This window comes from Agrilus planipennis, unplaced genomic scaffold, assembly GCF_000699045.2.
Source record: "Agrilus planipennis isolate EAB-ADULT unplaced genomic scaffold, Apla_2.0 scaffold27, whole genome shotgun sequence".
NCBI lineage: Eukaryota > Metazoa > Arthropoda > Insecta > Coleoptera > Buprestidae > Agrilus > Agrilus planipennis.
In genome coordinates, this window is record NW_020439094.1 from 1,665,976 (window position 1) to 1,692,324 (window position 26,349).

Genomic DNA, 26,349 nt, shown 5'->3' on the forward strand with positions numbered 1-26,349 from the left:
CGTCAAATGGGCATACACCATCTGGTGGCAAAATTTATAACTCGAATGAGGGAAAAATTTACATAGGAACTGTGCACGCAAATTGTAAAATTGTTTATTAAAATAATAAAACACGTTAAAAAAGTAAAAATTTTTTTGATGATGGAATCGACGAAGTTTTCTTCTAAAGTTAAATCAAATAAAAAGTTAATATGTTAAACAGTTTGGTTTCTATTCTCCTTCATGTCGTATATCACATTCCTACTCTATGCTTTGACATTGTCATGCATGCACATTATCAATTTTTATTTTTAATATACTGTACTGTGATTGTTTTGGAGTAATTAGAAGCAAACCCATTTTCTATCTTCTATTATTTGCGAAATACCAGACAAAATAATTTTCAAAGATTCAGTTAACCTTTCTTGAAAACTGTAAATAGGCATAACTTGTCTATCGTATTCCCTCTTTTTCTTATTTCATTTTGTCTAACTCTGCACCACTTTAATTTGATTTCAACGTTTTTTGGGTTTTGATCCTCGCCCAGTAGGTAGGTACTTCCCCGTTCTTTCATTTTGCATTTTCCTACTTTCTTTTGTCTATGCATGGTACTTGGGTTTGAGGTCTAGTCTTTTCTCGGGGTCTTGGTTTTATAATTGTCTATCCTTCACGTCCGTTTCTTCTGTTCCTCTTCTTTTTGGCTTTAGTTTTACTTTCTAGACACAGCGTACTTTTTCACTTCTTGATGGTCTCAAAGAACTATATATATATACATATAGTTAGTTAATAATTCTGACTTTATTCTGTAGATATAACAGAAGATACAGACCGCCCATTTTCGGATGGCGTTCGAGATCATTGTCATTTTGAGATATAACTAATGATTGCTGTTATTTCTAAACGATCCATACTCTGTTCTTTGCGGTTCCAATGTTTTCTTCAGTGTCTTTTCACTAATCCTTGACTTGGATATAACAAACCGTTTGATATGTATGTGTTTACACGTACAGATTGCTCCATGTATACAAAAAGAACGCTGGCAAGGACTATGCCAACTAAGATCAGTAGTTCCTAACCTTTTTAATATTGTTACCCCTGTGACCTATTAAGAAAACTGATTTTACCCTGACCTTAAAATGTTATCAATACAAACAGCACAAGCAAATACAGATATCTTTCATAATCACAAATTGCACATTAGTCTTACAATTTTATATACCTAAACAATAAATTAAGCAAAAATAGTTAGATTGATGGTTGGTATTGTTTTGCATTTTTCAAGTTTTTTCATGTTAGCTTTAATTTCGCTTAAAGCGCATCCTAAGTAATCTTCCACATTTAGAAGGATTCTGGTCTTTGTTTCCAGTGTAACCAAAATTGAAAAACCACTCTCACATCTATAGGTGCTGGCAAAGGGTTTTAGCATTTTTAAAGCTCTCTTTGCTAGAGCAGGATATTCGGCACCAGCTATTCGCCAAAATGTGCTAAGATCATAATTTTGAAATTCTACTCTGTAAGTTGTATTGTGGCGTAGTCCAAAATATTCCACTTTGGCCGCTACGACTTTCGTTTTTAATAATGTTATCATCCGTAGTAAATCGTCTTATTATCCAAGAACTGGATTGACGATTATCCATATCCGGAAAATATTGCTTCAATGAGTTTATTGCTACAGATAAATGCCGAACCACAGAATTTTCAAATGTGATCTTGTTTTTTCAATATTTACCAATTGTGCACACAGTTGTATAAACATCGACACATCTATAATTTTATATTTTTACTATCTAGCTACGTATTTTAGGTCTTAATTATTAGGTTCTTTGTTACCGCCATAGAATAATTGATTTACCCCCGAGAGGGGGTAATTAGCCCCAGGTTCGGAATCACTGATTTAGATCAACGTTTGCTCACTTGTAGGTGATAAAATAATTTTATTTTTTTCAATCGAGAAACGAAATGTAATTGGAATCGAACAAATTTACTGAATTTTTTATGCACACTTCATTACCCTTTCACTATCCTTTACATATATTGCAAGTTAAATCGCTCTTGTTTATAATAAAACACCACAATAGCTGCATTACTGACTGCAATAGTATTTTCTAGGTACCTATATGTAGGTATTCTGTTCATTTTAAAATGGTTAGAAGTAGAGTGTTGTATTAGTTTCTATCAGAAGAAAGAGAATCAAGAACAGATGAAATCGCCGAAGCAAAGTCAGGAGCCAATTAAAATTCAGCGAAATAGAGACAATTCTTTCTGTCAGCTTGACGTACATTTTTATTATTCCGATTCCGAGGACCGAAGGTTACGATATCTATGCTAATGGTGGTAGTTAATAGGTAGCGCATACGCATACAGAGGTACACGTGAAGGTAGATATAGAAAAAACCTGGCCTCCGCCTACCGAAAAATGTAAAATGTTAATGAGAATTTCTTAATGAAAGAACGAAAATGCATCAAACGCGAGGGCAGTAAAGGTGCTTTACGATCGGCAGCTATATCGCGAACACGCATTTAAAACACTCTCTAAAGTGAAGTTTAGTGTAAAGCGGTGTTTGTTGTCAGTGCGAGACATGGTAGCTCGCGTGTCTTCGGCTAGAGGTCCGCGAGCATTCGAAACCACTAAATTAGGGAATTAGAGCTCTCATTAACTGATACACAAGCTGATTGCCTCCGAAAAAGCGTAGGCCATGACTTACGCTTTTACTCACACGCTGATGCTAACACACACACACTCTTCCACGACCGCTGCCAATCCGATGAATATTCAAATTCACTAGACAACGTTTCTACATTTCGTCTCTCTTTCAACAACGTTGAAGATTTTAATTGAAGACCGTTACAATAACTTTAACGTACACTCTACAGGGCGTTGCAAATTTGTTTTCTGGAATGGGGCACGCAATAATATAGTGGTGTTAATAAATCGGCATACTGTTCCACATACGTTGAGAATTACTGATTTTTGAAGGTTGAAGAATGAACTATTTTAGAATGTTTTGGCATAACATCTATACTAATGAAATGAGTTTATAAGGTCTATTACGATATGTTTCCTTATTTGCAACTAGGTGAGATGCCCGGCTTCCCTCAGGGAGTTGATATGAGATTGTGTGGTAGTTGGAATAAAAGGAGGAGGTAGCCCCACCCATACAAAAAAGGCTTCGAATAGTCCACAATGTTCTAGAACATTCCACAACGTTCGAGTGTGCTTTGGAATGTTCCACAATGATCTACGACACTCCAGACTATTTCCGAACATTCAACAACATCCCAGAATATTCCGGGATGTTTCCGAACGTTATAACTTACGACGGATCTTGCTTTACATATCCCTACCAATAACTAGCTCCAGCCATACAAAAAGGCTTCGAATGGCCCACAATGTCCCAGAATATGTTCTGAATGTTCTGGAATGTTGTGGAATACCTTCGAATACTGTCAAATGTTCTGGACTGTTTTAGAAATTTCTAGAGGGCGAAACTTATGTCTTCAAAAGCAGGCTCTTCAGGTAAAAACGGGAACCTTCTTCATGGACGGGAGATTTCCACACTATATAATTCTCTTGATCGTACCTGGACTCGTTTCTGACTTTTAGAGGCACTCACATTGTACACTTTCTTTTCTAATATACATTGATTATGTTCTGTAAAATTTGTCCACAATGTTTAACTAATATAGTAAGGCTCTATCTTATCTAGTTAATAGAATGGATTTGAATGTTATTACACCTGTCAGTACTGTCCACTGATTATGAATGAGCAATCTCTTGGGTTATGATCAATATATTCCCTATCTTTATAACCACATCTTCCGTACGTCTCTAACTAAATGCTTTTATTGTAGATGGTTTAAGTATTTTCAGAAAAAAAAATTGGGAAATTTCCTTGACTATTGACAGGTTGAAGTATGAATCAAATCAAGGATTGAAATATATATTGTACTTCTTGCCTGATTGTCGGATTACACTCGGTTTGCTCAGGAGAAATTAGATATCATTCGCGAACGTTGTCCAGCCTTCCAGAATATTTTAAAACATTCTCGAACCATGCAGGTGCAAGGCATTCAGATAAAATCTTTGACATTCTGCCACGTTCTAACCAGGCGTCGGAACTCAATTAACACCTTTACCGACTTTCTATATTGAGTCCTTTGGGAAGACAGTCCAGATAATCCCCATTCGTTTAATTATTGACATATCGGTCAATACATTTAATTACCATTAGCATTGTGGTATTTTCTAAAACGCGCTGTTAAGGCAGCAGGTAAAAGTTGGTCTGTGTTCTGTCGGAGCTGCCTGCGACGCGCTGATGAGATCCGAAAAGATCGAAATCGCGATCCGCGTCTGGCAGTTTCGACAGAATACAGACCACTTCGAATTATTTTATTCGATTGTGGTAACGTGCCTATCACGTTGAGGTTAGGTACGCCGGGATTCGTTTCAGCAAGTAGATATCCATATATTTAAATAGACCTTGTTGAAGCATACGTAATCCTAAAATGTAGCATCGTACTACAGATGGCGTTTACCGCGCCATTTGTGGTATTTTCTAAAACGCGCTGTTAAGGCAGCAGGTAAAAGTTGGTCTGTGTTCTGTCGGAGCTGCCTGCGACGCGCTGATGAGATCCAAAAAGATCGAAATCGCGATCCGCGTCTGGCAGAATACAGACCACTTCGAATTATTTTATTCTACCATTAGTATATTAATCAGTAATAATTTCAATTATTATTAACGAATTAATGGTCGATGATCCAGTTATTACCGTATTATCCCATAATAAAAAACAAACAAATATAATACAATTATCCACTAAAATATGTACATTAAATTGTAAATTGATTGATTACAAGAACAACGCGATTTAATCATCCCGAGACCACGCTGCACGCCAAGGATTAACTATACTAAAGTTTCAGGTGGTCTGATATACTTAATTAAAATATTCCACGCAAATATTTTAAAAAATTTCCAAATTTTCATACTTCAATGAAGAACGTAATATCTTTTCCATAATTGTCCAATAAAATACTACAGATGGCAAAAATTAACTACTCCAATCATTCAATTTCCTACAGAAAAAGCACTGAAAATGTCTTATTAATACACTGTTTAGAATTATTCGGAAGGACAAAAACGCAATATTAAAAAACTGCATTCGATAACAATTGCTCGTATAAATATCGCCGATAAAAAAATTTCATTGTAGCAATGAAAGTTTAATTCCACTTTTGATCGCCCTGTATGTGTATGTGTATTTGATATTTGAATGTAGAAGATGTTATCTTCATATCGTTTATATTAAAATCAATCTTCGATGTTCGTGATAGAGCGACAGTCTCGAAAGATGAAAAAAGACTTCTTCTTCTCCTTCAGACTTCGTATGGAATGTGCTACGTTCGAACAATGGCTTTGGACATTCAATGGAACCATACATACTTGCATACATTCACAAACGTATACGGTGTATATTATATACACCATAAGGCCGAGATGACTCGTGTTTCTAGTTTTTCATTTATCATTTTCTCGATTCACAATGACATTCGAATGTCTCGTCCCTCTTTTACCCCCTATCAGTAAGAGACACGCAGTATGTGTAATATTATGTGGCATAATACGAACTGTAATGCCACCTCACGTACAAGTTTATTTGTGTTTTTTGTTGGATTAGATCTTGCAAAATTACATGTCTTTATAAATAAAATAAGTCGAAGTGGTCGAAATATAAATCAATTTGTATAAATATAGACAATCGTAATGATCATTCAATCAATATACATGAACTTTTACTACGAACATATGACTTTTTTATAAATATTCTCATAATCCAGTGATGAATAATAATAGATATCTATTAATGGATATTGAGATTGTACCTACTGATGGTGACCTAAAAACGGTAAAACATTATTATAGCAAAACCAATCCACTCATAACTCCCGCACCCACCTTTCGTTGCTCACCCAGAACTCAATTTTTAGTCAGTTTTAGCTCAAAATGCAGAATTTGAGAATTTATGTTATAACTGGAGGTTCCCGATGCCTCAAGCATCCTTACGGCCGGGCCACGATGAACTTTTCCAATTTTCTTGAATTTTCTGCACTTATGGAAGTCAATAAGAAACAGACGAGATAGGGTAGTAGGACACCTTCTAAGGGATGAAGGTCTAGTCAGAGACATATTAGAGGCAGAAACAGGAGTTAAGAGGAGTAGAGATAGGTCCAGATTAGTTTACTGTTCGCAAATAGTTAATAATGTGGGATGTTCTAGTAATAGTGAAATGCGAAGATTAGCTCAGGGTAGGAAAGAGTGCGTGTTCAACCAGTCTTAGAACTGACGACGTTATGATGATTATGGATACATGAACCTCGAACGATTCACGATAGTTGCGAAATGTTCTCGAAAATGCATGCACCCTTATGGCACGCGTTCCACTTACAAATGTGTGAGCCGTGTAACTGATAGTTCCGCACTCTTTTTTAATAAACGTAGTATGCTAAGAACTTCAATTTGATATATAGCACATATTTCTGGGATCTGCCTAGATGTTACTTCTGAATTGTGATAAAAAGATCCTTCTTGAAAATACATTTAGTTCTGGGTTTCTATATACGTAAATACCTACTTATATATGCTATGAAAACATTTCCAGGTGTATTTAGTTTCAACTCTATAAAAGCTGCAAACCCTCCCCAATAAAAACAAATGATAGTAGGCATTTGCAATTTTAATTATTGCACACAAAAGGTAACAGTGGCATTTCAGAGTTGATTTCAGAATTTCTTGTTGGTAGTTGGTATGGCAAGAATTACTTGTATAAATGACCAATGGATAGAGTTGAGAAGAAGATACATCTTTGGGTTGAACTATTGGTCACAAAATTTAGAATATTAAGAGTGGGTGCCAGTGAGTATTAGGGTTTGGACAACCTCTGGAATTACTGAGCCGATTCCAATATGTCTTGGATTGATAGGAAGTTACACTTTTCTTGAGTAATATAGGCAGTATTTTATTTTGATGAAAATAAGTTTTTAGCTACAAATCTGAAAATTCGTATGGTGTTGCTTTGCTGGGTGTTTTTGCGCAACCTAAATGACAATCATCAGACAACTGTCAACGGTCATCGAAAATATGGGTGAAGTAGCGAGGTTGAGGCTAGTAACATGGATACTATCAGGAGTCACACTTACCCTTGCTCGGTGTACTTGAAAATGTGCCGTTTTGCGTCCGCAATGAGGGCGGGCCTTACGAATGACGTCTATGGTAATTGTAAATGTGTATTTTGTCCATTATTATGGAATTGCTCATAAGATATGGTCACATGAAGACTATACCTGCCTTCTACGCGAATGCTTTCTGCCACGAAATTTAGAGTAGTAGTGTGACATCATTGTGGTCTAGTATCCATAGCGAGTACAATATATTTTTATACTTAATTACACTCTATCTTTAACACGATGCTCAACTCTTCATTTTTAATAATTCATCTCAGTCTCTTTAGTTCAAGCGGCAGAAGAAGATACTTTTAACGGTTTGGATTTTATATCCATATCTTGCATCTAATGAAAGTACAAAGAGATGTTTTTTCTTCGTCTAGACGCCATTACACGACACATATAAAGGGTTCTAATTGCAGTTGTCTTACATTATTAAAACTACCTCTGTATTAGAACCGTAACTACTCGAATTTCTGATTTCATTATCTCATATTTTATTATAAATTTATTACAAGCTTACAACAATAATGATATTTTATTTGAGTAGAGATATGTAAGATAGAAATTTTCACTTGTTAAAAAGGAAAAAAGTTACCCCACGAAAACTTGATGAGGATTAAAACGGCACACAACTTTTTACGGACTGTCTATTTTTACTTATATATCCACGACCCACCTGCTTTTATAACGATTTATCATTATGAGTTACTGAATACAAAAATTATTACATTGGGCTGTTACGTCACAATAAATCTGACCCTTCATTTATATCGTTTCATGATACGTCTTCGCGGAGGTCTTCAAGAATGTGCTGGTCATGTCCTTCTGCAATTGCTGCTCCACAATACAGTCTATCAGCGGTTCGATCATGAGTGCAATGCCGACCATCGACAATCGATAAGCGTTTGTTGATTTTATTCGATCTGACGAGTTTAGTCATAGGTGACCGGTGATCAATTGTTTGTTGTGATCAAAGTGTGCTGCGCGTCTTAAGTCAAACAAAATAACGCTAACATGAGCCCGGTGGTTGCTCGAATCGGAACGCGCCTGTATACATTACGCTAATTTAAATTGAACAGTTCACGAAAGTTGTTTTGGGTCAATTATTGTTTATTTGCGAGAGGGTTATCGATCAAAATCAATATCGGTTTTAACGAGGTATTTTTCTTCTAACCATGCAACGATCTGTGAAACTCCTGCTACTCGAAAAATTGTAATATAATTTCGAAACGATAACGGTATAGTTTGAAAGGGTCCAATCACAACTTGTACATCGGTACCTACAGCAAAATACTCTTGGACTAAAAAAGACAAAACTTGGATTGCATTAACTAAAATGACTAGAGATAGTAGCAATAACTTTTAAATCGAAACGAATTGTGAGCGACCACATATCAATTTCGGTATTGTCACTTGTCAAAAAATATGTTCGTTTGTATATCATTCGATTTGCCCCTACGAATTTTTCATAAGCCGGTTGTATGTATTCGTTCTTGCCGCACTCAACTCATTGTATAAAATTACTACAAACAGCGCAATGAAAATTATCTGTACAATGCCACATTTTGTGGGATTCATAAACGTTCGAGAAGATCTGTAGGGTAAAACCTAGGGGGCCCTATCGGTCGTGGGACCTTGGCCACTTGCCTAGAGTGCCCAATGGAAAAGGGGGGCTTGTCTCTACGTGATAGATACGTAACCAAACAAAACAAGGTCGGTAGGATATGAACTAGGGGGTCCTATCGGTCGTGAGGTCCGGGTACTTGCCCAGACGGTTCAATGGAAAAGAGGGGCTTGCTCCTATTTGGTAGACACGTACCCAAGCAAAACAAAAAGTTCAAAATAGTAGTCAGTTCAATTTTATAGGGGTCTTGTCAGGACGTTGTAGACAATTGTTGCCATAAGGCAAGGCTTTATGACTACAAACACCTTAATGAACGCCATCTGTAGAATGCTACATCTTTTCTTATTATTCTTTCTACTCCGTAATTTTGAATATATATTCAGTAGACTATCGGTAAACTGTGTTTACTTAGAAAATAATTATCTATAGATACATTTATTGAAGAAAAGAATGTTTTGCAATCTACATTTATGATAAATTATATGCGATACCATTCATCCTGAGTGATAACGTCTGTAATATACGAAGTATAGGTTGTATTGGTGTTCTGCTCACCTGGTTAAGATAACCAAAATGCGTTTTGTACTAAACAAATAGCTTAATAAATGGTTTTATTAATTGTACTCACTTGGCATAATCCGCTTTACAATAAACAGCCCTGTCTCGTATAAAACATGAAGGCTGTCGATCAAGTTGCAACTGACAAACGCAACATCTCAAACATCTTGCGTGCCAGTTTCGGCCAGACACTTCGAGAAGAAATTTGTCACCTATCGGCTCTCCACATGCGGCACATAAGCGGTACTCTGTCTGAAATTTAAAAATAAAATGAGCGTTTAATGTGTCTGCAGAAAAATATATTCAGTTTTTTATTGTAAAATATACACGAAGTGAAAAGGCTCTGATATGAAGGTAAGGTATCCAGTAGAATTCAGTTTATAGTGCGTTGACGAAAAAAAAAAACTTAAAAAAACTTTTGGGTGTTTCATTCCCACTAGCCAGTAATGCTGGTGGGCGGGCAGTCCCTCCGGACTACGCCGGAAGGCCCTCTTCAGCCTGCTTTCAGGAATCGTGGGAATAGGTGGGTGGTGGTTCGGGTGAGAAAGATGAGACGGACGAAATGAAGACAGAAGAGAATGAAAGATTATCTGTGGAATATTACTGTTTCAGCATTTGTCTAGGTGATCCAAGGAAACCACAGAAAAACTTGGACCAAGGCAGACGGACCCGGAATCGAACCGGCGTTCTCCCGAATGATAAGCAATGGTCTAAACGTTTATAGTGCGTTGACGACATGAGCGAAGGTTATTATATCTCATAGCCTTGGCTAGTTGGTTTTAGTAAGAGTAGGAGGAGGAGAGGATGTAGAGATGGGGTACGAAAAGTTTTCCCTCGGTGAAAGGTGTGGAACCAGAAAAATTTTTAGAGTTATTTTTATAAAATTTTGCAATTTTTAACATGTAATTAGCATTCCGCTGCTGAGGAGTAGAGGTAGACCTAGATCAGATTACTGTTCATGATCAAAAGCTAATTTTCCGTGAGTAGCTTCATTTTGATGGGACGCCCAACAACTTCTTCTAAGAAACTTTGATTGTGGTAGCTAACAGATGATGATGTGGGATGTTCTAGTTTTAGAAATATGCAAGGATTAGCTCAGGATAGGAAAGAATGGAGATGTGTGTCTAACCACTCTTAGGACTGATAACCCTATTTGATGACTGTGTAGATTAGATATTGGAAAAACTCAAAAATTAGTTATTTTATTTCTCAAAAGTGAGAGATTTCAACAACTGCCCCGCCTAAGGAGATTTTTTACCACCTGATCCCCTTTCAAAATAATTATTATCTGTTGAAAATTGCAAAATTTTATAGAATTAGAATTCAAAATTTGTTTTTTTCTTTCTTATTCCGCACTTCCTCTCAACGAGAGGAGGTTTTTACGATTGTCTTTCTTTGACAAGTGGGCGCACGTTATAACGCGAAGTCACATTAAGTTTCAACCACAGTCCATCCATCAGCCAGAATCTTTATTCTACGATGGGTTCCAGGCGTGAAAGCCTACTTAGAAAAAAGGTTTTGGGTGTTTCATGCCCACCAACTACCAATATTGGTGGGCAGGCAGTTTCTCAGACTTACACAGGAGAGTAAAGCGGAAGGCCCTGTTCAGCCTCTTTTTAGGAGTTGTAGGAATGGTGGGGGGGTTGGAAAGAGAGAAATACAAGAGAAACTAAAAGAAGTCAGAAGAGGGTAAAAGTTTATCTGTGAAATAATATTGCTCCAGCATTTGCCTATGTCATTCAAGAAAACCACAGAAAAACTTGGACCGAGGGAGACGGACTCAGACTTGCACCAGTGTCTTCCCGAATGATAAGCAACGGTCTGATCCTCTAGGTCTATGTTAAAATAAATGAAACAATATTGCCCAAAATTCTGCAATTAAGTTTGAAAACCTATAAATTATTACTTGTAAAATAATACTTTTTGTATAATGTTATTAATTCGAGATTACTTAAACTAAGGCCATACTTAAACATCAGAATATTAAAGCTGCTGCATTGTAATTCTTGTTGTACTTAACAAATGGTAACGTTATTTACGTAATTGTATTAATTTTTAAATTGGATTTATCGTTAACGAATAATAAACACAATGATAAGCTAAGCTTATGTTTATCATGAAGGATAGAGCAAGTCATGGTGGTTGCATGCGGTCTCTAGGCAGCAGATAGATAAACCACCTCTGGTATAGGTGAAAGTTTAAAAATTTCACTTTTTATATGTTCTGTTAGTTAATTATACGCAGTTCCTCCTTAGTATCTTATAATTTAGTTTTACTATATTTAAGTAAATGAAAATAAAGTATGCACTATTTGAACGGCGATGAATGAATGAAGAATGAAGTCGTAAGAAATAGGTATTGTAATGTTCGTGGGTTTAACAAATTAAACTTTTAAGACTCACAACGACAAAAACTATTTACACTAATTATTATTGAACTTAAAAACACTATTAAATTATAACTAACTTAGGTGATAAATTACTCTATTTATTTACAGTACTGTTACTAAATCACTATTCACTGCGCTGTCAATTTATTTCTTGATTCACTTCTGCAACGGTCAATTTATTTCTACTCTCTCTCGGCGATCGTCTCTTCCTTTATATACTCTTTTGTGTCCTTTCTGGAACTTTCTCGAGCCGTCCGGAAAAGTACCGTTTTCTTTGAACTGTTTAATTGCTTTCCCGGAACGCAGCTACGACACACACGTTTACAGATACGGCGCACATGCAGAAAGGCGCCCGCGGCTAGTCGGCGAATCGATAAGACGCTTACAGACACGTATGCCCGATCGCACACAAATACGCTCGTGCTCGCTACAGTATGTTACATAATCACATTGTATCTATAGACACCGATCAATATTGCATGATTTTCCTTTTGTCCGGTTAGTGAAGATATCACTTCAAAATGCCAATTTTGGACGAATAGTTACAAGAATTTACCATTAAAAGTATACCTTATCAATGACATCACAACTGCAATAAGTCTACTTTCACTTAGGCGTCAGTCAATCAATTGTCAATGGGCAATGTGGTGTACGTAACAGAAAAATGGATTATTATATAGCTGTAATATAATGTACATTGAGGAACCTAAATCCATGTGGATACGTACTATTAATGTAACTACAATTAAGCAACAAGGTTAAAATTGAAAGTTATTATTATTTATATAGGTAAGTGCTGCCGAACTGAGATGCAGAGCAATTCAATTAGTAGATAAAGAGCTATGGTAGCAATGCTCCAACATTGTTATCAAAAGTGACACATTTCTACCTGTAGTCATTTGTGTTTCTCTATTACCGTGTCCGCGTTTTTAACAAATCGATTTGACACAATTAAATTTATTAGAGCGAGCTGCAATAGAATTATTTTGAAATAAATACCCGGCGTTTTATTTTATTACTAAACAACCTTTGATTTTGTCTTGAGGAAACTTGAAGGAATATATGGTCGAGATATCATAAAATGCGTGGATAATATACCTATAAGAATATAGCGCCAGCTTTATTATTCAACTTGTTGATGTTTAAAATATGTTTTCATTTGCAGCATCACTAACTTATGTGTATAAATAACTAATGGTAGAAAGCTTGACTTGTTGAAACTCCATAATCAATTAAAGGAAAACGAAGATAAAGTTTCAAAAAAATTTATGTTAATAGTTCACAACAATTATTTCACCAAAATATTGGCTTCTTCAGGTGAAGATATTCTGATTAATATTGTTACAAAATTAGCTTAAATAAAGAGTTTACAAATTTTATGGGGTGGGAACAACTAACGAAAGGGAGGGATGAGGTAAGATTTAAGTTTTTGAATATCTTCACCTGAAGAAACCAATGTTTTGAAACAATTGTTGTGAACTATTAATATATTTTTTTTTTTGAAACTACTTTCGTAAAGGAAAGATAAAAATTTTAGAATAGCATTTATCAAAAAGGAATCACCTATTGACACATGAAGGGTTAGTTAGAGACATAATAATTGAGGCAGAAATAGGCATAAGCTGAAGCAGGGAAAGTCCTAGATTAGGCAACTGTTTGCAAGAGGTTTCGGAATGCTCCAGCTTTAGGGAAATACGAAGATTGACTCAGAATAGGAAGAAACGGAAGCGCGTGTCTAACTAGTCTCGTACTGATGATTATAGTTTGTAATTAGCTCGAAATGTTGAATACAGTTCAGAAGTTGTTTAATACGTGCACCCAAATTCTGTGGGTTATTCACGTATCTACTTTTAGCTACCCCTTTAGAATAGGCCACAAAAACGTCGAGTTTTTGCGTTAATGGATGAAACATGAATCCATCACTACACATCCAAGACAAAGCAACAGTCAAACCAATGGACTGAAAGGGGAGAATCGGCTTCACAGAAAATAAAGACGGTTCCATCTGCAGGCAAGGTTATGGCTTCAGTTTTTTGGGTACAATTTTCATTGATTATCTTGAAATGGGGAAACCCATCAAACCCAGCAACGGCCGCATTTGGCGGAAAAGAAGGTTTTGTTCCATTACAACAATCCGTTATTGTAGTGGTCAAAATCAATTATAATTAAGTACGAACTACTTCCTCATCCACCCCATTCGTCAGACTATTTTCTCCTTCAAAATTTGTAGGTAAAATATTTCGATGACGATGATGATGTCTGCAGTAGATTACTATTTTGAGGAGCTCTACGTTTCTTAATACAGTCAAGGAATTGAAGCTACTGAATATAAAGAGTGTATCGAAATAAAAAAAAGGCTATGTTGAAAAATAAATAAAGTTTTTGCCAAATTTATTGTCAGACTGATTAATTCTAGGTCTGTTCTCGTCGTATCTTACAATATTTACATAGTTATCTTGCAGTAATAATTAAATCAATACACAATCAAAACAATTTCCTCGAATAAAATTCTTTTCAACAGACAAAAATGACTTGGCGTATTTATATTGGTATATCGCAGGGGCACCTCCGCACGGTTTGTTTTCGATTACAGAAGTCTTCGGTAAAGATAGAGATCGCGCCAGTTATTCACAATCTGCTCGTCCGTTATCCTAAATCTAGCTTTGTACTTCCCACTAGGATATCTGCCACCTCAAGCCGCGGCCTCTTTTGTGCACCTCCGTAATCCGATTAGCTCGAAAGTTTAACAGCACACTCCCTTTTAATAACATTTATCATCGAAAAACACAATAGTCTGCCCACTTGTCTTCATTTTTAAACCACGGAATGCGCAAAGAAGCCACATATGTAGGTACGTACGTGTAAATATGCGTCGTACTCTCGTACCTACCTGCTTAAAAATGAACACGTGCCTGTTTTCGGTTATGAAAAATGAAAAATTGTAGTTATTTTTCTATTTTCCTTTTATTTATAAGCAAATCGAAGCATATACCATTATAAATTAAACGGAAATGATGGAAAAAACTGTACTTAGATAGAAGATATAAGAAGAGATAAGAAAGAATAAAATGATGTTTTTCAAAAATAGTTGCATATAGCGTGAATATTCTCTTGTAATCAGGTAGAAGGGATGTACTTCTTTAATTCGAATTAGTGGTACTTGGTGCCTCGGAAGAATTAAGATTTAAATGTGACGTTTAGTATAGTAGGTGTACATGTAAGGCAAAACGTTAACTAAACATCGCCGCACGAGCGAAAATGCGTAATTTATTGGCAAACGTATAAAATATACATGTTTTCATTGTATTTAGCGGAAATATGGTGCTGGGAAGAAAGAAAAGAAATTGGAGGCATTCAAGACAAATACATAAGATGGATTTTAAAAATAGAAATACACCGACATAAAATATTCGAAAAGTAGAAAGCTTTAAAGTATGAAGAAGTGTATATAGGAGACAATATGTTATTAAAAGAATGTATGAAAGTTAAAAATAATATAAGTACCTATCGAATATTCAAACAGAAGAAAAGAAATTCATTTAAGGAAAGAGGATGGGTAATTAAGTAAAGACATTGATAATGAAGAGCAAAATGAGAAACCTAAAATTCGCACAGGAATACAAGAAAAAATGGAAGGAAAGGGAGGAAAACCCGCATTATATTTGAAGGACGAAAGCGCGAAAAGAATAAATGAATTAGTTTTAACAGAAAGATTTAGACTGGGAAGTGGGAATAAGATGGCAAGGTACTGGGAAGAAGAAGAGAAGAAAATATGCAGGCTATTGTGTAAACTGGAAACAGAGACACGCTCGAACACATTTTTGAGAGATGTGGGATAGGAAATGGCACAAAACAATGGGAAATTTTCATGGAAGAAATGGATGGTTTTAAAAGCATGACAGAAATATTATGGAAAAGGAAAATAGTAGCAAAACGAGAATAAAAAAAAATTAGTTTATAAAATTTAACTTAACGTAACAACCTTTAAAAGGTTTAATGATGTAGTAGAATATTCTTTTGTTCGGTTTTCATCTCTAAGCTAAATGTTAAGTTGCTTAACCTAGCCTAAATTAATTTTTTATTAAACTATCCGGTAAATTAAAAAAATGTAGGCACTTCTTTAAGATAATCCAATGTTGAAATTACCAATTCTATTTTGTAAGAGAGTATAAAATACGTTTAATAACTGATAAATGATAGATAAATTTCATGAAAAAAAATCTACTTTCGAATTATACGTTTATATTCTAAAAAGTATAATTCTAAATATTTCAATATATCAATATTTTTATTTTTATAATTATACATATAATATGTATAGTTGTTCATCAATTTTATTTCTACATGTCTTTGGACTCATCTAAAAAACGAGAGAGAAAGTTACAATAAAAAGTACTTGCTGTAAATCTAAGATCAAGAGGTCAACATTTTATCTGAGTACCTACTAATAGCAATTGTCATTGCATACTTAAGTTTTACGTAATTTCGTACAAAGGAAAATAGTCATAAATTGCGTATCTATTGATTTTTCTATTTTTCTGGGTATGACGTTAGCAATCACTTATTTTGATGAAGATAAAGTTTATTACCCACAATCACGAGTTCATTATCTATCAATTTTGCTGATTACAATTCTCGTTAACTGGATTTTATTGTCTTATACTATTCCGTAGTTTTGTTACTTCTTGCTTGCTTCTGTTACGGTAGCTTCAGTTTACCTTTAACGGCTTTGGAATTACATAAAGTCAAAAACCAATATATTTTGTCAAGAAAAGGAATTGTAAGGAATTGACAAAAGACATTGCTACACATTTCTTTTCGCTTTAAGTGTATTCTAGGCGTTTTAAGCTACTATACAATAACACAACAGCTGACAATAAATGTGAGAGGCTCTTGAGCGATACAAATGTCGGTTATTTTTCACAAATTCACCGAGTTTTGGGCCACGCTTCATGGTTTTGTTGAAAGGGCCCTTTGTGAATAAACCTGAAGCCGATTGTTTGCCTTTTATGTGCTCGTGCCCTCTCGGTTGTTAGAAACAGATTAGCTTGATACTTCTTTAAAGTTAACGCTATCCGTTTATTACAAACCACCTTTGAAGCTGCTAACAATCACTGAACATAATCCTGCATGGTAACTGTAAGTCGAAAGTTAATTAAAGTAATATTATCATCTTTCTACTTATAGTATTAGAGACTAGTTTATAAAAGCAATCGCATTACAAAAATTATCACTTTCTTAAGAATTAAAAAATTTGCAGATGTATCAAATTCTCATAATTCGAGCTGTCTACAATAATTAATAATCAACAATTGAAATTTTTGTTGTTATGCAATTATACATCTAGGATTTTGTTTAAATCCTCAGGATACAAAAACGGTGTTAACGTGTCCACTCCTCATATTGTACATAGTATATGTCGTGCTCAGATCTTAGAATTGATCTCTAATTTTACTCTAATATTTGTTACTGGAACAATAAATCTACTAATCTGTATACCTACCACAAGGAAGAGAAAGATACCCTTATCTTTTTCGGCTAACGAACACTGATGTTTGTTGCATGGATCTTAGATAAATTACAATGGCTTTGACAAGTAGTGAAAGAGAGACACACTCTAAAAACTCTTTAAGTAGAGAGAAATATACACAAATGTTAAGTACCAGTAGTGATCTCGTTACCTGCAATTAGTCGAAAAAGGTATACCTCCATTTCTTTATGGCCCTGTCACAAAGCAATTTCTGTATGTTATACACCACCAATCAATCGATAAATCGATTATTATTACTGATACTCCATACTTTCTACACAGGAAAACATTGAAATCTGCGCTAATAGCGAAACTGTCTAAAGAAAAGTTAAATATCACCATGTAAGAATACTACCAAATGTTACTGATTTGTATTTCTTTTCAATTTACTTGATTAATGCAATAGCATATTAATTTTTTTGAAAATTTAAGTTAGGTGAAATCAAGTACTTTGTTAGATTTATTGGTGACTGCTATTTGATTTGATTCTTTTGTTGATGGTATTCCGCCGAAGGCTCTTTTGATTACACACTTCGATATTGAAAGATTGCTTTCCTATATACAATTTATTTACACTATTTACACAAATTTATTGGGTTTGGTCTAAATAAAATTGAAAAAATACTTGCATTGAATGAATTTTGGGTCTTGAATAAAATTTGAAATGAATTGGAAAAGTTGCATTAGAATACTCAATTGATTGGCATAGTTGAATTGGAATACTCTCCTGAGCTTTGTTGTCCAAGACTTAAATAGTCTGCACAAAAATAGGAAACGCCCTTAAACGGACCCCTTGGTCAACGCTTTGGTTGTTGCAATGCACCCTTCATGTATCCAGAGAAAGCCCGACGAGACGTAGTTGGCGATTTAGACTTTCCCAACGTTTAATACCTAATACCTGAAGGGTGTAATATAGAGGCCTCAAAGCTGTTTGTAAGCACAATTTGATGTTAAATATTTGCAACAGAAATCATAACATACAGATATATACGAAAAATAAACCAAAACCACGATAAAAATATACAAATAACGAAACACAACGACATAGAACAACTGCTTCATCATCATCATATACACTCAGAAAAATGCTGTAAGAAAAATTACTATAACGTTGTAGAGGCCGTTTTGTAGAAAATGCGACTCAAGTTTGTAGTAAGGTTAACTAACGGTAAACTTAAATTTGACCATAAAATTGTAGTGGTAAATTTTTGGAGAAATATCGACAGGGGCTCAGGCAAATTTCGTACAATTTGAATGAAATATTTACGACAACAACTTTGTGAATTTCATTATAAATTGTAGAAAGGTTAAACAAATTTTGTAGAAAATATAAGGAAAAAAAGTAGCAATTTTTATTAAATATTTATTGCGTTTCAGTTTTTTGTTCTGACTCAGTGCAAACATATCTAGAACCGTAGTAGGGTGTGATCTCGTATGTAATATTTGCTAATATTGTGCAATAAGTTTCTTCGCTTGTATGGTGTTACTACGCGTTAGTGTTAGTTAAGTGGCTTCTACTGATCTGTTCGTTCTTGTTAAGTACGGTAAGTTTATTAATTACAGTAAAATTAATAATTGAACCTTTCAATTGCACCTAGCGAGGCGAGACATTTGACAAAGGAAAAATTACAAAAAAAAGTTATCAATTTTACAGGATAATAGAAACATATCCGTCTTTTTAACGTTCATCTGAAATCTATTTTTTTAACAGCCTGTTGCTCATTATTATGGATGCTTTTACAAGAGGAAAATTGTCTGAGTGGGGTTTTCAAGATTTAGCTGATGAATGAATTCGATAGAAGTCATTTACTTGAAACAGAATGGGTAGAAGTATTTATGATTTATTTTCAGAAAAGGACGTCTACTTTGTAATAAGCTTTCAAGTTTTTGTTCCTTGTTATAAGTTAAGTTATTATGTTTTATGCTTTTTTTAATACATGATTTAAATAACTAATTGTTTTATTTGTACACTTTTCTACATATTCATTATAGCTTCTGGTGAGATTAAATTGATTAAAAATAAAATCAATAATTGTAGTGATTAATACATCATTACAACCCAAAGGTAGACTACACAATTCTAGAAATACCCACTACAATATATTTGCAAATGTACTGCAATGCAATGGTAAACTCAACTACTTTTTGTAAAGATGCGTAACATTATATTGTATAATTCATTCTTAATTGCTGTAGAGAAATATTCTACAATTTTGTATAATTTTTTTCTAATTATTGTATTGAAATATCCTACAATGAAAAGTAATTTTTAAGAGAAACTTGTAGTACATATTCTTTAACGTTGTGGTAGAGAGACAAACAGTTTGTAGACAATAGAGTAATTACAATATTATATTAATTTTCACTACAACTTGTTTCTGTCCCTATATTCGCTACTACTTGTAATGAAAAGTTCTACAATTGTAGAAGTTTGTTCTACAGTTTTCTCTGAGTGTAGGATCGTCAATCCTAAGACTGGTTGGACACGCACTTTTACTCCTTTCTATCATCCGGAGCTAATCTTCGCATTTATCTAAAACTACAATTTAATCTATTCCTTTTAACTCCTGTCACTGTTTCTAACTAGCCCTTCATGACTGAGAAGATGCCCTACTAATCTATTTCGCCTACTTCTTATAGTGTCCTCTGTTGTAATACCTCCTCAGTTCTATCCACCATATCTTCACCCGTAACACCACATTTGGAATGCTTCCAAAGAGAAATTGATTTTTGTGTGTGTACATGTATATATGCAAAGTTGTGTTGCATGCGCTCTCGAATACAATTTCGTGGGCTGTCAAGAGTAGAGACGAGCGTTAAAAAGCTTTAAAGTGATGGAGTGTTTCAGAAAATGCTTACAGGTGAAAGAAATGTCAGAGGTTAACTTCGTGGGTGGTTGGTTGGTTGGCTAGTGCGTCCTGCCAGTGATTGATGCTTGCTGAATTTATTTTGACTTGCAAACAGATGTTACATTTACAAAACGGCGCTATTATTATGTACTATGCTCACAGCTGCAATCTAGGAAGTTTTCTCTCGATAAATGTTTGGAGTTTCTGCGATAGGCTTAAAATTTTAAACTATTCGCAACAGTAGACTATACGAAATACCTTATATATAGTTGGGACGTTCAAAATTGGCACAGTCCGCAATAAAACTGTTGCATTTACTTTCTTATTTCTAACTAGAGTGGTTGCTAACAGGACATCTACTTTTACTCACGCCAGCCGTTGTAGGGAATTCCGTAAACAAAGAAAAGAGATGTCAGGTAGGAATTGCAGCGGGCACTAATAAAGAAGAAGAAATAGCATTACACCGATTAATGTGTAACAGAAACAGATGCAGACAAGTAGAATTTTAGCGTGTTGCCAGTTTCTGACTTTAAAGAAAAGTTCAACATTCTCAGAAATTTAGGAATGCAACGATGCTTGTTAAAGATATAGTTCCAACCAGACAGTTATAAAGCCGACCCTTTTACGTACCTAAGCAACCTCTAACCGCTGAATCGCTTACTGTTATTCGATTATCTCTTTTTACTTTGTCTGTACTACGCATGAAGCATTTCCTATCTTAACAGGGGCGTGTTCAAACCCAAGCAAATGACTACAGTCCCAAGTGAAATAAAAAAACAAGATACGTCCATTCTCACAGAAAATTTATTGCGGACTCTGCCAGTTTTTATCGTACCGACTATACCTATTTTATATTTAAATATTTGTTTTGAAAAAAGCATTTTGTATTTTTTCTTAAAACTTTTCCGCAGATATTTTCTATTTGCAAAATGCAAAATACATTGCATTTTTATCATTTATTTTTGCTGTTATACCACCGGCGATCAAACGTTATATAAATTAAGGAAAGCTGCTCACATTGACCATGAAAGCTGCCTATAAGAAGCTTTAAGGGAGGCAAAGAGACATTTTATGGCTTCCTTCTAATAGTTGAACTGAAGAGAGTGCAAAAAAATCTTGGAATATGGCAAATTCGATATTACTTTTTTAGTGGTTTTGTCATGGTCCATGAAATTTCGCTGTTCCAAAAATGTATTTTGAAAATACTTAAGTACTTTATATTTACCATTTAAAACACAAAAGGGCAAACTATTTTATATTTTAGATTTGAAATAGCAAATCAAAAAAGGATTACATTTTGTACAGTAGGTAGTTCTACGAAACCATTTTATTCATCATTACTTAATTGAGACCGAAGACGAAAATGCCGTTTGTTAATGTAAAACACTTCAAGTATATAATGTAGCGACCACGAGCGTGATTGTGTGCGATCGGGCATACGTGTGTGTGCGGGGCTTATCGATTCGCCGACTAGCCGCGGGCGCTTTTCTTCATGTGCGCCGTATCTGTAAACGTGTGTGTCGTACCTGCGTTCCGGGGAAAGCAATTAAACCGTTCAAAGAAAACGAGACTTCTCTGGACGGCTGGAGAATGTTCCCGAAAGGAGGCAAGGGAGTATAAAAAGGAAGAGACGATCGCCGAAGTAGAGGATAAATAAATTGACCGTTGCAGAAATGAATCAAGAGATAAATTGACAGTGATAGAAGTGAAATAAATAGAACAGTGAATAGTAATAGTAGTGTAAATAAATAGAATAATTACCTAAGTTAGTAATAATTTAATAGTGTTTAATAATAATTAGTGTAAATAAATAGTTCTCTTCTTAAAAGCTAATTTGTTAAACCCACGAACATTACAATAACATTAGATATTTATTATTTGTAGGAAATAGAATAACAGACAAAGTTAATCTATAAAAATACTTTATGTGATTAATTCATTATCTACGTCGAATTGGTAATTTTGTATATGTATATGAGTTGACCATCAGTTGTAGGAGGGTAAAATATCTGTGGATGACGTTATAAAGAAATAAGAAAGTATTCGGAGGAGTGGCAGAGAGGTAGAAACACCTGGGTTGGAGATGAAAAATCGAATATTAGAATAGAAACTAAGGGAATTTAACCTAATCCTACCCTAAGCTAAGCTAAGCTAAGCTAAATAAAAAGGTTAGATTAGACTGCCTATTCATCATGCAAGACATTATATGATGAGTGAAGTACAGTACGTGCATATTTTATAATATATTACCAAACACATCATTAAAATTGAAAATTTTTAGTTTGAATCTAACAATTTTCACACGTATAATTGAAGTGAATGAATTTTCATAAATGTACAGATCAATATATTCGTTTTAAATTTTTCAGTTTTAAATCTCCTACAAACCACCAGCTATTATTATAGATTTATACCTTCTTGAAACGGCAATTCATCGATGGTTAAGTCATTTATCATACGCACACTTATGTATCTTTTACGTATATATAAATATGAAAACCAACACCTGTCTGTCAGACTATGAAAAGAATCGTCTGTGGAGATATAAAAAAATTAAAGATCCGTTCGTGCAGAGCTTTGTTTTCCTGTATATAGAATTGCCCAATTCTTATTACCTACCTCCTTCTTTAATGGTTAGTTTAATTCCTATACACAACCATTTTTTTTTTGGTACACGGCTGCAGATGATTGGCAAATATAAAAAAAGCTGATTCTTTTCAATGATACACTGGCGGAATAGGAATATAATGTGAATTGAATAAAAATATTCGATATTTAATTCCGGTTTCCCGTCTGACCTAGCATTGATATCTCTCCGTTTTCTCTTAATTTCCAGTTTAAATTTAACAAAAGCATTACTAAAAGTTACGTAGATTATTCTTTTACATAGTTACTTATGTTATTATGCGCCATAACTGCTATTACCAGCTACTGCGTGACGATTATTCCAAAAATAGTACAACGGTGTTAATAACATTCAAATTAATAGACTGAAATTTCCCATAAGCTTAACACTTTGAGGGTGAAAATATAGATACCTAGAATGTGAATTGATAAAAATAATCGATATTTAATTCAGGTTTCCCGTCTGACCTAGCGTTGATATCTCTCCTTTTTCTTTTAATTTCCAGTTTAAATTTAACAAAAGCTTTATCAAAAGTTACTTATATTATTCTTTTACATAGCTACTTATGTTATTAGCTGCTATTACCGACGACTGCATGCGTATTATTCCAAAAATAATGCAACGGTGCAACATTCAAATAAATTGACTGAAATTTCCCATAAACTTAAAACTGTGGGGGTAAAAATATTGTGAAACATACTCCTGATATGCGGAAGTTACAATATGTAGAACATTTTGGTATAAATGAAGTAGTTGAAAGACAATCAATTATTGAATCGTTAAAAATAATAGGCTCTATAGTCTCACTGGGATTTTCAGAAGGTTAAGTGTTATTCATGAACACATAATAATAAATAGATAATTGAATCAGTTTATAAGTATATAATATTAAGTTATTATTAGGAATTCTACGCGCATGTAAACCACTATTGTTAAAAATTTGTTTATCTCTGTTTTAGCTTCGATGTGTTGTTTATTCAACCCTTGCATGAAACTACCAACAAATATTGTACCTATGCAGTTTATGCGTATATGTCCATATACAAATTATTTCATAATAAACTAGATAACGATAAGTATAATGAAGGTTGTCCGCTTTATGCAACGCTAAAGTCTCTTAAAGTGCAGTATGTATTAAAGTACGTTAACGCAGAAATAGACCAATATTGTATGTTAAAAATATGATAGACCGATTGTTTCAAGTGTAACCTATAGTACTTATGATATTAATTAATAAAATATTACATTATTGTAGATTCTTTAAATTAATTCGCAATTGAATTTATATTACTTACCCTGTACATCTGAAATTTTATTTTTTCTTAAAACTTTTCCGCAGATATTTTCTATTTGCAAAATGCAAAATACATTGCATTTTTATCATTTATTTTTGCTGTTATACCACCGGCGATCAAACGTTATATAAATTAAGGAAAGCTGCTCACATTGACCATGAAAGCTGCCTATAAGAAGCTTTAAGGGAGGCAAAGAGACATTTTATGGCTTCCTTCTAATAGTTGAACTGAAGAGAGTGCAAAAAAATCTTGGAATATGGCAAATTCGATATTACTTTTTTAGTGGTTTTGTCATGGTCCATGAAATTTCGCTGTTCCAAAAATGTATTTTGAAAATACTTAAGTACTTTATATTTACCATTTAAAACACAAAAGGGCAAACTATTTTATATTTTAGATTTGAAATAGCAAATCAAAAAAGGATTACATTTTGTACAGTAGGTAGTTCTACGAAACCATTTTATTCATCATTACTTAATTGAGACCGAAGACGAAAATGCCGTTTGTTAATGTAAAACACTTCAAGTATATAATGTAGCGACCACGAGCGTGATTGTGTGCGATCGGGCATACGTGTGTGTGCGGGGCTTATCGATTCGCCGACTAGCCGCGGGCGCTTTTCTTNTTTTCTACGTTTCAAAAAATTATGATATATTCTTCAATTAATTTCAGTTTCATTAAATACGTTCCTTTTTACAATAACAAAATTTTCGAAAAATTAGATCGTTTAGGACAAGAAACTACTTCAGTTAGTTAATGTACCTAATTTAGGTAGATTACTAATCAATAATAAACAAAAGTTCTTGGTAATAAGACTCGTATTTATAAAATTAATTGCCCAGATTGTAGTGTTGTTTATGTAGGGTAAACTGATGGAAAACTAGTATTAAGATTAAAAAAAACATGAAAAAGACATCAAGGATTGCAAAAAATCATAGGTTTCAGTACACATTGTATTAATAACAAACTTAATGATGATTCGTACAATATCAAATTATAGTATATGGAGAAAAGAAATGTAAGAGACTCATTTTATTGGAAGAAATGTAAATCAAGGAAGCTTTTAGCTTACAATAAGCCGATTTTAAAAACAACTTAATACTAGATAGTCGTACTTGAGTTTTTCGGTCAATCATGTTAATTAGTGTAATCATATCAATGAACTTTTAGAAACATGAAAAAGCAAATTCTTATTTTATTTTTCTAAATATTAATCTAGGTTTCCAGGTCTACCTTTGCCCTTCGATGCTATTATCAAATTTCATTTCTTCTCTATTACGTTATTGAATTTAATAATCAGTATTTATTTTTTCCTATATTCATTGTATTCTTTTATTTATGTACATCAATAAGTGCCTAGTTGTAAAGTTACGATATACAGTTTATTTATAGTTTTTAACGTATGCTGCTTCAAATCCGTTAAGATGAGTAATGATGCGTGTAGATATTTCTCCGTGTTCTCTTCTCTCTTCCGCTTATTCATTCTGTAACTCTTTGTAGTGCTCGTAATCCGTAGGAGACCACAACAACCTATATAACTTAGGTTACCCCCTAACCATGACATGACACCCATTGTGTTGTCATGGCCCACTCTATTATTTCTCACTTTCGGACGTATTGACTTTACAAGGGTGTGAGCGCACAGATATTTATAATGGATCCTTTCCGATTTGCCACAATGTGGTCTTTTGTGTTGTCCTCTTTTGCGTACGCTAAGGGTGTCTCGTTCATCAGGAAAAAAAAAGTGATAGAAAAGATTTCGTATGATACCGATCGTCAGTATTGTATTGATGACTGTAGGTACTTTATATGAGCATGTCCCACCTAATTGTTAAGAATTTGTTCCCATGTGTAATAATTTAGTTTGGAAAAGTACAGGGAAATACAAATGAATTTAATGCATTTCTCGGGTTCTAAGCTTTTTTATCAAAAAAAAGAAACATGAGCACTCAATGGCTTTTAAGGATGTTTGGGAGGTATGTCAAAATGCTACGAGACAAGTAAAAATTTGGAAGAACGTTCCTCATTCAATTCTAAAACTCTTATAACAATTACAAATCGATTCACTAAACTGTTAAAAAGTTATTTTTACAAGTCATTTTATGGAGATTCGTTAACCGAACAGATTAAATTTATTTTTATTTACAAAAAAAAAGCTACCAGAAATTTCAAACTTTTATAATAAGTAACTTGAACTCTGGAGAATCTTTTAGAAAATACATAAAGAAAAAAATTTTTTGGAACATTTTAATTAGACACTCGATAGGGTTTTAG

The 26,349-nt window shown here is 34.0% G+C and overlaps 1 protein-coding gene across 1 annotated transcript in view; it reads right to left on the reverse strand.

Annotated features, from left to right (window-relative positions):
• LOC108735175 (LIM/homeobox protein Awh) overlaps nt 1-26,349 on the reverse strand; it is a 112,917-nt gene that overhangs the window by 6,157 nt on the left and 80,411 nt on the right. Inside the window, exon 2 of the mRNA XM_025977444.1 lies at nt 9,457-9,638. Within this exon, the coding sequence (XP_025833229.1) occupies nt 9,457-9,638 (182 nt within the window). The remainder of the gene's footprint in view (nt 1-9,456; nt 9,639-26,349) is intronic.